Source organism: Pyrus communis, chromosome 17 (genome assembly GCF_963583255.1).
Source record: "Pyrus communis chromosome 17, drPyrComm1.1, whole genome shotgun sequence".
NCBI classification, from domain to species: domain Eukaryota; kingdom Viridiplantae; phylum Streptophyta; class Magnoliopsida; order Rosales; family Rosaceae; genus Pyrus; species Pyrus communis.
The window spans coordinates 6,106,914-6,123,750 of NC_084819.1; the positions used below are offsets into that span (position 1 = coordinate 6,106,914).

The window sequence follows — 16,837 nt, forward strand, 5'->3', positions numbered from 1 at the left end:
CATTTCTTCTCATTTTAGGCAACTTTGAGAAAAGAGTAAAAATGAAAGGAAATTGGGGACTTGCTATTGGTTGAGATGACATTGGAACAATCAGCAAGTGTGAAAATGAGGAGGCAAGTGATTGTAAAGGTTAAGTCATTAGCACTACCGTTACTTTCAAATCTTTATATCTTTGTATGAGTTAACATACTTTCAAAGGTACTTTCATTTCCCTAATTGAAAGTTTTTAGCATAAATTGAAAAGTACTTTTTTTTTTTTTTTTTTTCTGCCAGGCGTTATTAGAATTGTTTGTCGTTATCAAAAGACGCTTTTATTCTCTAAAAGTAAGAGTGATGTTATTTAATTTTTACTACATGTTCCTACGGAAATGATTTTGACACGTCATTTTCCTCCTTTGATACTCCTTTTATTGTAGCTTTTGAGTAGAATAAATCATCCAAGCGATGAAAACATGAGAATGAGCGTACCAAGTAATAACGAGAATGTGAAAATCACTACCTTTTCACTATATCACCTTTCAATAGACCTACTTTTGTTGATGTGTTCCCCAAACTTGTATTGAGTTGTCAATTTTCCTCCTGAACTTTAATTTTAGCCATTGCCCCCTGAACTTTTATAATTAGTCAATTTTCCTCTCAAACTTTAATTTTAGCCAATTACCCCTCTAAACTGTTATAAATAGCCAATTTTCCCTCAACGCTAGATTTTAAAAATTTTCATCCAAATTTTCATTCATTTTGATCACGAGAACAACACATGACAAGTGTATGTGGACAAAAAGAATGAAAAATTGGATATGTGAAAATTGGATGAAGAATTTGAAAAACTAACATTAGGGGGGAAAGTGCCTATTTATAAAACTTTAGGGGGGTAATTGGCTAAAGTTAAAGTTCAAGAAGGAACTAAGTTCAGGGTGTTAATCGGCTAAAAATTAAAGTTCAAAGGAAAAATTGGTAGCTCTGTACAAGTTTGGAAGGCAAACTGACAAATACCTCTTTAATAAAAGTAGATGACAAGTTTACCTTTTGGGCAATGACAAGTTTATCCAAAATCTTATATGAGCTCTAAAAGCAATACCTAATTTGTTTATATGTGTTAATTGAAAACATGTGCCCTCCTTTAATTCTTGACATAGATACTTCCTAGTGATGTATATATAGTTAGGCAGTCTCATTTTAGAATAATACTTGAATCCTGAGAATGCACATATCCTACTCTGCGAATACTGTATTTTAACTACATAAATTTTATAATCGAAACCATTTAATTTCTTAATTTTTGTTCGAAGATTATTCTACAAAGAAAAAAAATTATTCAAATCAGATATTTCTAGTCATGCAAATATATTTAAAAAATAAAAAGTTTACCCTGAATATATTACTTGGTGCTCGCATTGTCTATTTATTCTATTAAATTTATACGCAATTTGTAATAAGTTAAATATTTGCATTCAACTATGAAAATGCAAGTATTATCCGACATATTTTAACGATTTTAAAGTTAATAACATGAAATGTTTTCGGGTTCAAGGGAAATAAATAAAAAAATAGCAAATGACTTGTAACTCAATTGATTAAGATTATCTCCAACTGAAAGGACTAAATATAGTTTCGTCCAAAATTATAGCCCTACAACAAATTATTTTTCAATGAACAATGTCAGACCATACTCATATAACATTTCAACCGAAATAGCTAAATATAGATCCCTCAATAATTTATTAGTTTTAAGTTTAGACTTTAAATTTATTGCTCAATTTAATTAAACTACTGTTTGATGTTTTCAAATCTATTCGTTAAATTTGAATCAATTATTGCAAGTAAAGAGCTGAGCCCCATAAAAAAAGGGGCTAAGAGGGGCTACGTTTAGCTAGCTTGACCAAATAACAGCCTAGTGGGTTCCATAGAATTATAACCCAGACATGGGTTGGAGATGAATTTTTTGGTAAATCAGGTCATTTTTTGGTTTTTGGACCTTTAGCCGAGCTCCGCCTAGCTCCAAACCGATTTTTCAAAAAGATTTGCACTAAATTGTGGCAGGCTTTCACTGCTTAGCACTTAGGTGGCTATCTAAGTTGATTTTTAGAACACTCTATGTAGATATCTTATTGTTTGTTTATAAATAAATAAATAAATAAATAAATACAAAATAAAAATATTTTAATTTATACTTTGTTGGAGACGAAAAGGTTAATATAAAGTTTTAAAACGAATCCCGAATGAGCCTGTCTCCAATAATTGGAATAAAATAAAAAAGAAATGTTACTAGTAAATGATTTGGCCTCTTCTAAATTACCTCAAAAAAGGTACACTCATTTCCACCCTGCCGCAGTCTACATTTTCACAATTCCATTCTGTCCCCCAAGCCGCCAAGCGTCATAAGGATCCGATCTTTCCGTGCACACCAGCGTACACACGACTCTCTCTCTCTCTCTCCCCTCTCTCTCTCTCTCTGAGCTTCCTGTTCCGAGCTTTCGCCATCTCCTCCGTCGTCTTCGCATATACGTTTCTGATTCAAAACGTTTCCATCGATTTGTAAATTCGAAAAATATCGGTTTGCGTGAACAAGGCATGCAGTGATAGCGCCGTCGATTTGCTCTTTCGAGGCCGTGTTCGTTGATGGTCATCTAATAAGCTTCTTCATCGAGCAGCAGCGTTCCGAATTCACTTGGGTAATTCAATTTTCTCGTAACTTTTCTTGCTTGAATGCGTGGATACACACACACACACATATGTGTGTGTATGTATATGCAGCTGTGAATCTCTCTGTATTTTTTTGGTTGATGGATTTGTGCTCTGTTTGGTTGCCGAGAAAATGAGATTCGAACTCATGCGTTGTACATCGCTCGATGAATTTTATTCGGAGCCTGGGACCTGAGATTGTTGGAGTTGAGTTCGAATTTTCTTTTCCGAGTTTTTATTTATTTTTTTATTTTTTTTATTTTTCTGAGCAACCAAACAGAGGATTATCGGAAGCTTTTTGAATTTTTATATTTTTGTTCAATTAATTGGTGGAATAGTTTTTCTTTGTGTTCTTCCTCATCAGATTTATTATTCTGCTAGGAGTATTATTACAAATAATTAAATATTAATTATAAATGTGTGTGAGAATTAATTATGTTTTATATGTATTTATCAATTGTGATAAGATGATTTTACGTGATAGGCGTATGAGCTTATCTTTTTGGTACGGCAAGTTGACTGATGGCTTTGTTTGTGTGGAGTGTGGACTAGGTCAAATTGGGCGGTTTATGATTATACAGTGAGCATTAGGATGGTGAAATCTGGATTACTAATCAATTCAAATTACTTAAAAATCTCTAATTATGTTATTCGAAGGCGTAAACCGACTACTGATTTCTGTGATTTGTGGCACGGCTGATCTTTATTCCACGGAAAAAAACCTTTTCTTGGCTCATCTGTGTGAGGGTGTGTGTGTGTGTGTGTGAATAAAACAGTGGTAAATCTTGTTTTTGAATCATGTATATAATCGATTGGCCTGAAATGTACAATGTAAATCAACATTGCTCAGGCTCGGAGAAGAATGCTAATTGTAGAAGCAGCTTCTCTGGCAGACGAGAATAACTATAATTGTTAGCGTTTTGGTGTTTCTTGTTTCTGGCACAATGGAACAGCTTGTGGAATTATTGAACTCGGAGAAATTGCATTCGTTCTCCTTTCTACTTTGTGGTAGTTTTCATTTCATCTTCCTCTTTTGCTAATGCAAGTGTCTTTTAATTTGTAGTGAGAAAATGGTTGCCTTTGGGAAAAAGCTGAAGGAAAGACAAGTACAAGAATGGCAGGGGTATGTTTGATCTATCTCACTTATTCAAGTATGCATCATCAATATTTGGTGCATTGTGTTGGACATCTTGAACCTTTTCTCTTGTGGAAGGGTAAAAGAATTAAAGAACGGCTCTGAAGATGAGATTCTTTGATGACAAACGTATTTTGTGTTCCATTTATAAATTTCGTTTTGTTGCAATGATTGTGTGCTCACACCTTATTTTCATTCAGGTATTACATCAACTATAAACTTATGAAGAAAAAAGTGAAACACTATTCTCAACAAATTAAAGTTGGAGCAATAGACCTGAGGCACGTCCTAAAGGACTTTTCAAGAATGCTGGATAATCAGGTATGCAGGTCATTAATCCTCGTTCACAAATACCATATGAGAATGTTAGATGAGAAAGTTGTGCACCTTGGCATAGATGCATTTCCTAAGCTGTCAAGGAACTGTTAATTTTTGGGCGGTTTGTAGGGAAGTCTGATTAATTCATTTATTAAAGATAAATATGCTTAGTTCCTTTCACTTTTCCTCTTTAGTAGTCTCTTTGGGGAAGTTGTGGGAAATTTTAAGAACCTCATGGAGGCATATCATAAGCGAATTGATATAAAGTTGCTGTGGCTTTTGTGTATATACATTTCAACCTATATATGCATCCAAGAACTCAAATTCCCATTTATAGTCAATTTCTGCATCACTTTGCTTTTGTATGTTTGTATTCGTGTGTATTGCCCACCTGCATACTCTATATGCATTCACATATACTGATGCCCATTCTTTTATGTGTGTATATACTATATATACATATATACCTACATAAGTGTGTGTAGTATATATATCAGAAGGAAGTTTGTAGCATATTATGGTTTTTTAAATCTTTATTCTGGTTTATCTGACTTTTGCTGTTATTCATGACTCATGAGAGGTGGATAACGAATGTATTTCTCTTTCTTGTTTGTTATTTCAATATCAGATTGAGACTATCGTCCTTTTCCTGTTGGAACAACAAGGACTACTTGCAAGTAGGATAGCCAAACTTGGAGAACAGCATGAAGCTCTTCAGCAGCAACCTGATCTATCCAAAATATCTGAACTACGAGAAGCTTATAGACAAGTGGGGCATGATCTTCTGAAGCTTCTGTTTTTTGTTGAGGTGAATGCCATAGGTCTGCGTAAGATACTGAAGAAGTTTGATAAACGCTTTGGGTATAGATTTACTGACTACTACGTCAAAACTCGTGCGAATCATCCTTACTCACAGCTGCAGCAAGTGTTTAAGCATGTGGTAATATGTTTGATCTGAGGCCTTTCCACCCTTTCTCCTTTCAAACATTTGAAACATTTCCGTTAATGTATGTTATTAAGTGCAGTTATAAAATATTGGGGCAAGCATGACAGAAAACATAAAGTAGCCATTATATAACTTTGCATATTAGTCATTATATAACTTGGCATATTATTAGAAACTGCAACCTTGTAATTTCAGTGTAAATGATCTATCTTGGACAAATAATTTTCCAGGGCATAGGGGCTGTTGTAGGAGCTATATCTCGCAATCTTCATGAACTTCAGGACCGACAAGGAAGCTACTTATCAATATATGACCAGCCTACTCTTCCGCTCCAGGTTGATTTAGTAATTTGATGCCTCAATTTTTGTCGTTTCCTTATTTTCTTCCATGAACTGTGATGTTACTCTTCGAGCAGGAAGCAGTCAAATGTTGGTAGTATATAGTAATGCTTACTAGGGTTCATGTGCAGGATCCTGTCATTGACTCTGTAAAAGCAGCTGTGGACAGGTTAACCAATTCAACAAACTTTCTTAACTTTTTGGGACAACATGCACTTATTCTGCAAGAAGATATGCTGCCTGCTCCAGTTGAGGAAGAAGTTGATGATCAGAGATACCACTTTATGTCACTTGTCTTAAACTTAGTGAACACGTTCCTCTACATGGTCAATACATATATTATTGTTCCTACAGCAGATGACTACTCCATAAGCCTTGGTGCTGCAGCAACAGTTTGTGGTGTTGTGATTGGAGCAATGGCTGTTGCACAGGTGTTTTCTTCAGTGTATTTTAGTGCATGGTCAAATCGGTCATACTTCAAGCCTCTTGTATTTAGCAGTATTGTTCTTTTTGCGGGAAACACCCTGTATGCTCTGGCTTATGATCTTAATTCGATATGGGTACTGTTGATTGGTCGTCTTTTCTGTGGGTAAGTAATTCTTCTACTTGTTCCTCTGGTTCTTCTTTTGGATATGGCAATAATATTTAGTGGAAGTAGTGGTTTAGGGAGTTTTGGAACTTCTTGGCTTTGATTAAAACCTGTACAGCTATACTTGGAACTCCTTGTTTCCAAATTTATAAATTAATGCTAGCGACCTCAGTAACAAATGACAATTGTACCAAACCGTGCTCTAAAACATTTTTGTACTGTAGGTCTGCTCTTTTGACACAGCTTTTAGTTCTTTAACTTTTCTCCTTTGGCTTCTCCGGAACTTGGAGGAATGTTGATGTCTTTCATCAAATCAATTGACAAATTTGAGCTATCTTTTGTTTCAGGCTGGGTTCTGCAAGAGCTGTTAACAGGCGTTATATTAGTGATTGTGTACCTCTGAAAATCCGGATGCAGGCATCAGCAGCTTTTGTTAGTGCTAGTGCCCTTGGAATGGCATGTGGTCCTGCTCTTGCTGGCTTACTTCAAACTAATTTCAAGATTTACATGCTTACATTCAATCAAGACACTCTGCCTGGTTGGGTTATGGCTATAGCTTGGCTACTATACTTGATATGGCTGTGCATCTCATTCAAAGAACCTGCTCGTGAAGATGAAGTGAATCCTGTACAAGAGGGATCTAATAGCGGTATGTTTACTCAGATCAGCAGCAGTTTATCTTTTGAACAATTTAGAACAATTTATGTTTTGTGTCCTCCTCATAAATATTAAGCTTCTAATGGTACCATGGATTTAATCTAATTGGACCCAATAGTTCTCAATTTATTGCTATGAGCATTTTTTTGGCTGTATTGAGAAATTTAATTACATCCTTAAACACATCATCAAATTCAAATGTCAGTCTCGTGCTAATTTATTTTGATTGCAACAAATCAAAACCAAACTACCTCTTTGACATTACTGATTTCAACAAGCTTGACATGTTCAGACCAAAGAAGAAAAAACGTTAGTAACATGTTAGTTAAGCTTGGTATCGACATGGTTTATGGCATTGATGTAGACATAGTGCTGTGGACATGCATGATGTCTGCCAATGAGCGGATCCTTAAATCCATTAATGGGTATAGACCTCTCTCAATCAGTGGGCAGTTCTTGAACTCAAGTTTATTGATTTCGGTATCCAGATCAATGTTGGTTATTGAGACATTGAATAATAATTCTACCATGAAATAAGTGTGTGTATAATGGGTGCGTAGCCCATGTAGCCATGATTCTGAATGTTCTGTATAAGAGTAGGATTGAGCCATTTCCTGCTGCATCTCTCCAATGCAAAGCATATAGTTGCAGTTCTAGGAGCTAACAGTTATCTATTCTGGAATTTGACAGGAACAGCAGTAAATGATGCGCTCGAGAAAGGTCTTCAACAACCATTGCTCGTTAGTGCTGAAGACCAGAATGAAGATGAAGATGGTGACCAAGATATTGATGAAAGTGAAGAAGCTCCTGAGGAATCTCGTCAACCAGCCACTTCAATTCGATCCGCGTATCGACTACTTACACCCTCTGTAAAGGTATTTCATTGATTTTGAAATTCATATATGTTTTTTTCACAGATAATCCATTAAATGTGCCCTTGATGTCCGTGTTAACATTACTTTCACTTAACCCTTCCAACTTCTTTATGGTTTTGTCAGGTTCAACTGTTGATATATTTCATGCTCAAGTATGCTATGGAGATTTTACTTTCAGAATCTAGTGTTGTTACCACGTACTACTTTAGCTGGAATACTAGCAAAGTCGCAATTTTTCTGGCATGTCTTGGATTAACCGTTCTTCCAGTAAATATTCTTGTTGGGAGCTACATCAGCAACATGTTTGAAGACAGGTAATCCTTGCCGTGCTGTTTTATAGGTGGTCGTTGATAATTTCCATATTTATTTTCCCTGCTAACTGATGGATTTGATCTTGTTGACGTAATTGCAGGCAAATTTTACTAGTATCCGAAGTAGTGGTTTGCATAGGCATAGTTATGAGCTTCCATATGTTTAATCCCTACTCGGTGATACAATACGTCAGCTCAGGGCTCATCATGTTTGTTTCGGCTGAAGTACTTGAAGGTGAGATATTTTTATTCTTTTCAATTACTTTTTGGTTTAATAGGAATCGAAGTATTGTTAGTTTCTTAAGTAGCAGGAGACGCAGAGACAATTTCTGCCTCATTCTCAACATATCTTCAACCGCCATTTGTGCAGGTGTCAACTTGTCGCTTCTCTCTAGGGTCATGTCATCGAGGCTTTCCCGCGGAACATACAATGGTGGATTACTTTCAACAGAAGCTGGGACGCTCGCTCGAGTAGTAGCAGATGCCACCATAACTCTAGCCGGATACTTGGGGGAGAGTAGGCTCTTGAACATCACCTTGCTTCCTTCCCTCGTGATCTGTATTACTTCCATTATTGCCACCTGCTACACGTACAACTCTCTCTATTGATTCATATCATTCCAAATGTATTAGAAAACGCCCGCCTCTTCCCAATTCAAGTCCCCTCAATTCTTTTCTATCAAATCGCTGTTATTTTTAGCCGCAGGTTTGTATATTTGTAGCAAACTAGGTCATTGTTTTTGTCTTCAATTTATATGAATTTTCTTCTCCCGTCAAGCCTAGCCATTCCGGGAAAGAACAGGGTCACTTGTGATACACCGCCGTTTGCCGTTGGATCCTTGACTGTTTGATATTTGCCCGTGCATTCAACAGTTCATTCTTTTAGTTGCACCAATTGAACAAGAACTATTATGTCATTGTTAGACCAATCGATCTAACGGCTTTTGTTCCGTTGTGCAAGTTAACTTAGGATAGACCTATTCACACACTTATTTTTTACTTCTTACAGCTCCTTGTTAATTTTTGGTCATTGATCTTCTTCAATTCATTCAACTCGACAACCGAAATTTTAGAAAGGTGTATGAGAAGTAAAAATGTGTGTGTGGACAGTACTACTCTTAAATTAATGTGCAAACTTGATAGGCGGTAGTCTAGTAAAAGCCTCTAATTATGTACCTCCGATTGCAACATTGTTGAAAATGTAACCTGGGTGAAAAAAGTTTCAAGCCATGATTTCTAGTTAGTTTAGCAAGGCCCATAGAGATGAAGAGCAAAATGATTTCTAATTAGTTTAAATAAGGCCCAAAGAGATGATTAGCAAAATGTGAAATGAATTCTTAGCCTTCTGCGTGAATGGTAATTACTCTAGTCCTTCCATACTCCTTGCCGAGGCAAAACGGATGGAGTTACCCTAAACCGTAAATCTTGAACATTCTCCATAAAAATTATATAAGAAGGGTCTCCTCTTTGTCGTCGGTCATAGGGTTTCTTCTTTGTCGTCGGTCATACAAAGTGAACACAACTAATTAATGACCGGAAAAGATGGTATATGTGTTGTAGGTCTCACAAAATAATTTAGGGTTGGATACAAACAATTCGTGGGTGTAGGTGGGAATCTGGTAATCAAAGTGTTCCAAGATTGTGAAGATAATACGACGTCGATCAAGCAATTATGGTTTCTAAGATCATATTAATGTTTGAAAAACTAAACGTTGTCTTCTTAGGCCAACTTTCATATTTCTTTGACGAACATAAATGCGTGGAGGTAAATGATTAATTTGAAACGTGAGTGACTAAATTGATGGGTAATCCAAACGTCTGTTCGTGATAATAACCATGAATAAAAAAATATAGTTAATTATACAAAAGTTTTTTTTATTGTGCAAGTACCACCTGAAACTTGTAAGCAGATAATACCACATGATCTTTTAATTTTTATTTTTTACCACCTAAACTCTTTTAACTGTTGGAATCTATCACTTACGTTTACTTGCCATCTTTTGTTGTTTAAACATGCCACTTGTAGGGATATTTTAGTGAATTAACTGCATAGGGCTTGCTAGAATCAAATTGGCTCCAAAATAATACTGCCTGAGTCAATATGGTGGAGGTTTGTACCGCCTCCGTTCGAAAAGAGTTTGAAAAATTAATATTTGAATAAATTAAGGTGAACCACACACCCACTTGTTGACCTACAAAAAAATATCTTGAAAACTCACTATAAATGAAAGACTATATTTTTGCATAATTTTCAGTTCTTCTCCCTTTCTCTTCATGACCTAACTCCAACATTGCTACAAAAAATGCCTTTGGCCTTCGTACAAATTGATTCCAACGAGCCCTAGGAAGTGAATTGACAAAAATATCCCTCCACGTGAGGGGCGGGTGGCATGTTTTGACGGCAAATGGTCCAGGTGATAGATTTCAACAATCAAAAGAGTTCAGGTGGTAAAAATAAAAAATTTAAAATTGAGGTACTGATATTAGCGCACATATATGCAAGTTCAGATAATACATGTACAAAATCCCAAATAAAAAATCTACCGACATTATATAATTACTCCTCCCTTGGAGATATACAGGGCTTTGAGTAATGAAAGCATAGGGTCCATATCCTTCCAAAAATGTTAGTAAGTGGTTAGCAATCCACAGCTCTCACCAGTCACCAGACCTTCCAAAGTTCTGCACGATTATTGAGTCTGATTCGTGCGTAACAGGTTGGCACCATAATAACTAAGCCCGATAGACTTTTGTTTTACTCGCAAAACACGATTTTCGCACGATAATAATTGTACTAAACTCAGACAGAATTTTGTTTTATGTACTATGTTTTTTTGTTTTGCTGACAAGAAAAATAGTACGTCTGGACACATTGAAATTGTGAATGAGTTTTGGTTTATATGTTGGATATAGTACGTTAGTAGGTTGTGTTTGAGGTTAGGATATATAGTTTCACACTACATAAATATGACACAACATAAACACGATAAAATGTAACACCTTGCTAGATGTAGCTTTGGCTCCAACAATTCTTTATACAAACTATACACCAAAGCAATGTCTGGATTCCTTAACAATTCTATTCAAGAACTGAAAGTTTGGAATGAAGGTAATGAATGATATTTGATTGAACACATATATTACTACACTAGTGTACAATTCGTGGGGAACTTTTAAATGAGACATTGAGATGCAACTACTTGTGTTGAAGTAGTTCAACTTCTTTAAAACTCTCACGATCAGCAGCTATTGAGCCCACGATTTTTTTCACCAACATCACAAAACGCTCTCGTGTCTATATGGAAGTATGTATAAAAGTTTGAGTGAAAATTAAACATTATATGCTTAGCCTATTAAGTTACAAGCATCTTATTTTTCGAACAAACGATATTATCTACACTAAGGGGGTGATTTAGCCTCATAATGGGCTAATAATAATGTGGTTCAAATTCATCTTTGGCAAGAATCGAACCTAAAACCTCTCACCTACAAGTGAAGATGAATACCACTAGACCGTAGTACTAAGTGACATAAACATCTTATTTTAAAAATATAATGTTATTTCATAGTGCTCCCATATACAAACACAAAAAAACTTTTGACACACAGCTGTAACATGTATACACAAAGGGAGAGAGAGTGCTGGTGTTACTTTTTAACCAATTAGTTCTTTGTCTAAGAATATTTATCTATGTCAATTAAGATACACGTGATATTGGAGGAGGAAATGAACCATATGATTTTGGGTGCAGAAGTATAAGGTTTTGAGCTGCTACTAGTTGCTGAGTGGTCTCAAGTTTAAATCTAATCGTCATTGAATAAGAAAAAGAAAAAAAAAGTTTTTTTTTTTTTTTTTTTTTTTGTGAAGTGTTAACTTTTTACGGTGAATGATTTAACTTAATTACTCTCACATGACATGACCAACAATTAAGTTGATAGTGATTATCCACCACCAGTATACCTATCTAAAGGCCCCAGAGTTTAATAAAACCCAACCGCCCTTCTCCAACTGCCCTCCTCCCCCCCCCCCCTCCCCCTCTCTCTCTCTCTCTCTCTCTCTCTCTCTCTCTCTCTCTCTCTGTGTTCAAATACACACGCACACACACGCGCGCGCACACACACACGCGCGCGCGCACACACGCGCGCGCGCACACACACACTACATCTAGCAGATTAAGACCGACATTTGCTGAAATACAAGAGGTCCAAAAAACGAAATATTTAGCAATTATTATATAGTTCATGCATGCATTATTTTTTGGTCTATAAATTAGCCGAGCTAATTGCTTGCTTGCCAGCTTGCTAGCTTCTATATATTTGATCACATCTTATGCATTTCTTGAATCTTTTTTGGTCCGGTGCTTCATTTTCTGTACACATGACTGGCTTTTTGAGCTTTGTTTTCAGTACTTCCAGCCGCTGATATCGTTGCCTTGAAACTTATATAAGGTAGGCAAGCACTAGGGTTTGTAAAGGAAGGAAGGCATTAGGGTTTGCAAACCAATTAAGCCGGCCATATCATCTACACACAAAACCTCTGTGTACTTGTTTGAAAGTACGTGGGATATATATATCTTGATATTATAAAAAATGGGTTTTGGGTTGTGGAGATTGTTTGTTGCTGCAGTTGTTGTAATTCTCTTCTTTCATGGGTTTTCTGGCGCTGAAAGAGGTAACACTTTATCTTCTCGCTTCCTTCTTCTTTTCTTTTTTGTGTTTTGTGAATATGTTGAAATTAATTAAGAAATTTGTTTGCATGAAATGAGAGCAGTGAGATATATCTGCGTTTGTGATGACTGTGATAAGAAAGATCCATAGACTCATTCTGCTACTGCTTGCATAATATCATTTATGCAAACTTGTGGTAGATATAAGTTAGAGGTTAGTTGATTACAACAGTATGTCCACCTCTTTGTGCTCGAGTATGAATCTCCCTCCTGCAAAAAATTGAAGTAGTTTAAAACATCATATTGTACTGTGAATCTGAAAAATTATAAGATCATGAGCCACCGATAGCAGCAATCCAAAGGCAGCATAAGCTAAATTAATTTTTAGTTTCATTAGCCCTAGATGTACCAACTTCCAACTATATACTATACTGACCTTTATATTATTAGTGTGCATTTACATTCTTTTACACTTTGTAGTGAATGAGTGGGGACCTGATCCATCTACCATGCATACATTGAGCAGAAATAAAGGCATAAACCTAAAAATGTTGCCTGCATTTATTTGCTTAGAAAATTATAATTTGATATATGTGTATTATGTGACACGTATAAAGCAAAGTATAATTTGATATATGTGTATTATGTGACACGTATAAAGCTCCACTAATCTAATGACAAAGTTAGCCCTATTTCCATTAATTTACATCAGATGTGTAATCTATATACTTATATTCTTATATATGCTCTCTAATTTTACAGCCCCAAACTTCACCTTCATGCATAACGCAACAACAGCTCCAGACATATCATACTATGACTACATTATAGTGGGTGGTGGCACTGCTGGCTGCCCCTTGGCCGCCACTCTTTCCCAAAATTACAGCGTTTTGCTACTTGAACGCGGCGGCTCTCCCTATGGCAACCCCAACATTACAAATTTGTCTACCTTTGGCAGTGCACTCTCTGATCTCTCCCCTGCCTCCCCTTCCCAGCGCTTCATCTCTGAGGATGGTGTCATTAACGCCCGCGCCCGCGTGCTAGGCGGCGGGACCTGTCTCAATGCCGGTTTTTACACTCGCGCTCCCCCTGACTACATTAGGTATATTTACGTTTATAATATCTACATAGGTGTAATTAATGTTTACTTGTTGTCACACATTGTTAATTGTTGAATATCAATCTATATACCTTGTTTAAAAAAATATATGAGGATTTATATACAAGCTTCTTATTTGCAGTAAAAAGTAAACTAATTGAACACAATATATTTTGTGATAAAAAAAAATTGGTTAGTTCAAGTGATGAAGAATGGTAGAATAATGAGTTAGGATTAAGACATGTCAAATGTTCAATTTCCTTGTTAGTATTATGACACGAATTTTCAACAATGACATGATATCATCACGTGACTTATACGTAGTTATGTTCATTCAACATATATAGTCACTAATGAGTAAAAGTATGATTAATAATGATTTAAGAATTATGCTTCTGCAATTAGGGAAGCTGGATGGGACGGGAGATTAGTTAACGAATCATACCAATGGGTAGAGCGCCTTGTGGCGTTTCGGCCGCCAATTCAGGCATGGCAATCGGCGGTGCGCAATGGTTTGATGGAAGCTGGGGTGATGCCTTACAATGGGTTCACTTATGACCATATCTACGGGACGAAGGTCGGAGGAACCATTTTTGATCTGGAGGGACATAGACACACTGCTGCTGATTTATTAGAGTACGCTAACCCCACTGGACTTACTGTGCTCTTGCATGCTTCTGTGCATAAGATCTTGTTTAGAACCAAAGGTTTGTGATCTAGTTTTAATTAATATAAAAGGATTATTTCCAAAAGACCCTATAATCATTTTAATATATTTTTTGTCTTGTGATATTTAAAAAGGAAAATCAAGGCCACTGGCCCATGGGGTGACGTTCAGAGACTCCTCAGGGACCAAGCACAGAGCCTATCTCAAAAACGGGTCCAAAAACGAGATCATTATATCATCTGGTGCACTCGGAAGCCCACAGCTTCTAATGCTGAGTGGAGTGGGCCCAGCAGAACAACTTAAGGCCCACAACATCACAGTGGTGGTGGCCCAGCCCATGGTTGGGCAAGGCATGTCTGACAACCCCATGAATGCAATTTTTGTGCCCTCTCCAATCCCTGCGGAGGTCTCACTGATTCAGGTGGTAGGGATCACCCACTTTGGAAGCTACATTGAAGCTGCCAGTGGTGAAAACTTTGCTGGCGGTTCTACTACCAAAGACTTTGGAATGTTCTCTCCCAAGGTATCCCTTCAATTGAGGCCAATAAGTGGTTCTAAAAAAGAATTTGATCACTACACCCAATTATATTTAATTCAAACTTTACTCCTTTTTTTTTTTTTTTCTGTCAAACCGTAAATTTTGTTAGATTAGCCACCGACATAGTTTGAACCCACTCCGTTATGCAAGGGCTCAACACCTTTCTACCATTGTGGTAAACGGCCACTTGCAACTTAATTTACTCCTAAAAAGACATCAAATTACTAAAATGACTAAAAGATATGTAGTTTGTTCCATCGTTATAGTTCATTTTAGTCTCTAGTTTATTAGAGGAAATTATGAATTCATATTTCGTAGATAAAAGTTTGATTTGTTGTTGAGTCGACTGTGAGATGGGGAGTCCTTCATCTAGACGTTGGCCAACCATGGTCGGCTCTCTTGTTTTTAGTTTTTCTATGGCTTGATTATCGTTTCAACAGAAATTATCTGTGAAGAACACCTTGAGAAAAACTTACTTCTACTCAATTTTCTACAACTTGATCTCATTTATAGACATGTTTTGTTTAATTATCTAGGGTATATGATGGTCGTTTAGAGCTGCGTTTTAGGGTTTAAATATCCAATTTTGGGATTAAACCCTAATGTTTAAGCTTAGTGATAGTACTACTAATAATAAAATTTATAATTGTAATTGTGGATTAATTTTGTTCATATTTTGCAGATTGGTCAGCTCTCCACAGTGCCACCAAAGCAAAGGACCCCAGAAGCCCTAGCCGAAGCTGTAAGATACATGGACAGTCTTGAAGACGCAGCCTTCAATGGAGGGTTCATTCTTGAGAAAGTCATGGGTCCAATTTCCACGGGCCACATGGAGCTCCGGACCCGAAACCCGAACGACAACCCGGCAGTCACATTCAACTACTTCAAAGAGCCCCAAGACTTGGAGAGATGTGTCCAAGGCATTGAAACCATTGAGAAAATAATAGACTCAAAGGCCTTCTCTAAGTTCAGATACGAGGGTATGTCAATAGCAGCTCTGCTGAACATTACTGCAAATAGCCCTGTAAATTTGTTGCCTAAACATGCCAATGCGTCAAGGTCTTTGGATCAATTTTGCAAGGACACTGTCATGACCATATGGCATTACCATGGAGGATGCCAAGTTGGTAGGGTTGTTGACCATGATTACAAGGTTCTTGGTGTCGATGCTCTTCGAGTTATCGACGGTTCGACGTTTAATTACTCCCCCGGAACCAATCCTCAAGCCACTGTTATGATGCTTGGAAGGTACGTATGTAATGTTAAGTTAATACGTCATTCTGATGCAAGTTATACATTAGGGAATGGGAAATTAAATTATGGACCTCAAATGTAAGGGATGAATGCTCTTATTAACTGCGAGATGGGCTTTCGACAGTTTCAATTAACCCATGGTTGACTCGTAATTAGGTTACTCAAAATTTAATATTAGTTATATGTCATGGATGTCACGTTGATGTTTGATGGTCTGTTATGATTTGTGATGGTGCAGGTACATGGGAAAAACAATATTGGATGAGAGGCTTGCTAGTGATGAATCAAATTAGTAATTTATTATGTCTGATTGTTTGACTGCAAAGATTTGATCTTCTACTATGTATAACTATCCTGCTAAAATGACTGCAGAGATGGATGAGAGGAGCATGTATTAGGTTATATATTTCTTTAAACATGCAATGAAACATTTCCTCCCCAAAATAATACTATTAGAATGATTCTCTTTTTTCAAAAAGGGTATTGTAGGATAGTATCTAATAGTGCATATCGATCGTAATTGGCAGCTTTCTAGCCTAAATTTTTGTGTACGTTGAGTCTTAGATGTTAGGATTGGTTCTACTCAAGCTATCGAAGATCAAACCCAACTGATGATCATTGTTCTACGGTAACTAAGTCACAATCTCAAGTTTAGGAGGGTAAGTAAGACTTAGAGACTTACATGTATTCTTAAGTAGTTTAGATGCATACAAAAGTATTTTTTTTTTCTGCGTGTGCATGTTTGAAGTGTCATTTTGAGT

General features: G+C 36.6%; 2 protein-coding genes across 3 annotated transcripts; both read left to right on the forward strand.

Moving 5' to 3' along the window:
• The first annotated feature begins 2,394 nt into the window (after window positions 1-2,394).
• Window positions 2,395-8,700, forward strand: LOC137722489 (SPX domain-containing membrane protein At4g22990-like). Of its 2 annotated transcripts, XM_068461502.1 has the most exons (11): window positions 2,400-2,672; window positions 3,746-3,805; window positions 4,018-4,138; window positions 4,764-5,075; window positions 5,312-5,416; window positions 5,551-6,008; window positions 6,356-6,657; window positions 7,356-7,540; window positions 7,664-7,854; window positions 7,953-8,086; window positions 8,222-8,700. In XM_068461502.1, exons 2-11 carry the CDS (start codon window positions 3,753-3,755, stop codon window positions 8,458-8,460), a joined length of 2,100 nt encoding a protein of 699 aa, XP_068317603.1. In that variant the 5' UTR covers window positions 2,400-2,672; window positions 3,746-3,752; the 3' UTR covers window positions 8,461-8,700. The 2 variants fall into 2 exon arrangements, with proteins under 2 accessions (XP_068317602.1, XP_068317603.1); XM_068461501.1 differs by having other exon boundaries at window positions 2,395-2,672; window positions 7,953-8,700.
• Window positions 8,701-12,026: 3,326 nt separating this feature from the next.
• Window positions 12,027-16,545, forward strand: LOC137723041 (protein HOTHEAD). The gene is made up of 6 exons (XM_068462194.1): window positions 12,027-12,523; window positions 13,281-13,620; window positions 14,023-14,324; window positions 14,419-14,807; window positions 15,505-16,070; window positions 16,315-16,545. The coding sequence occupies exons 1-6, from the start codon at window positions 12,442-12,444 to the stop codon at window positions 16,367-16,369; spliced, it is 1,734 nt and encodes a 577-aa protein (XP_068318295.1). The 5' UTR covers window positions 12,027-12,441; the 3' UTR covers window positions 16,370-16,545.
• Window positions 16,546-16,837: the final 292 nt, after the last annotated feature.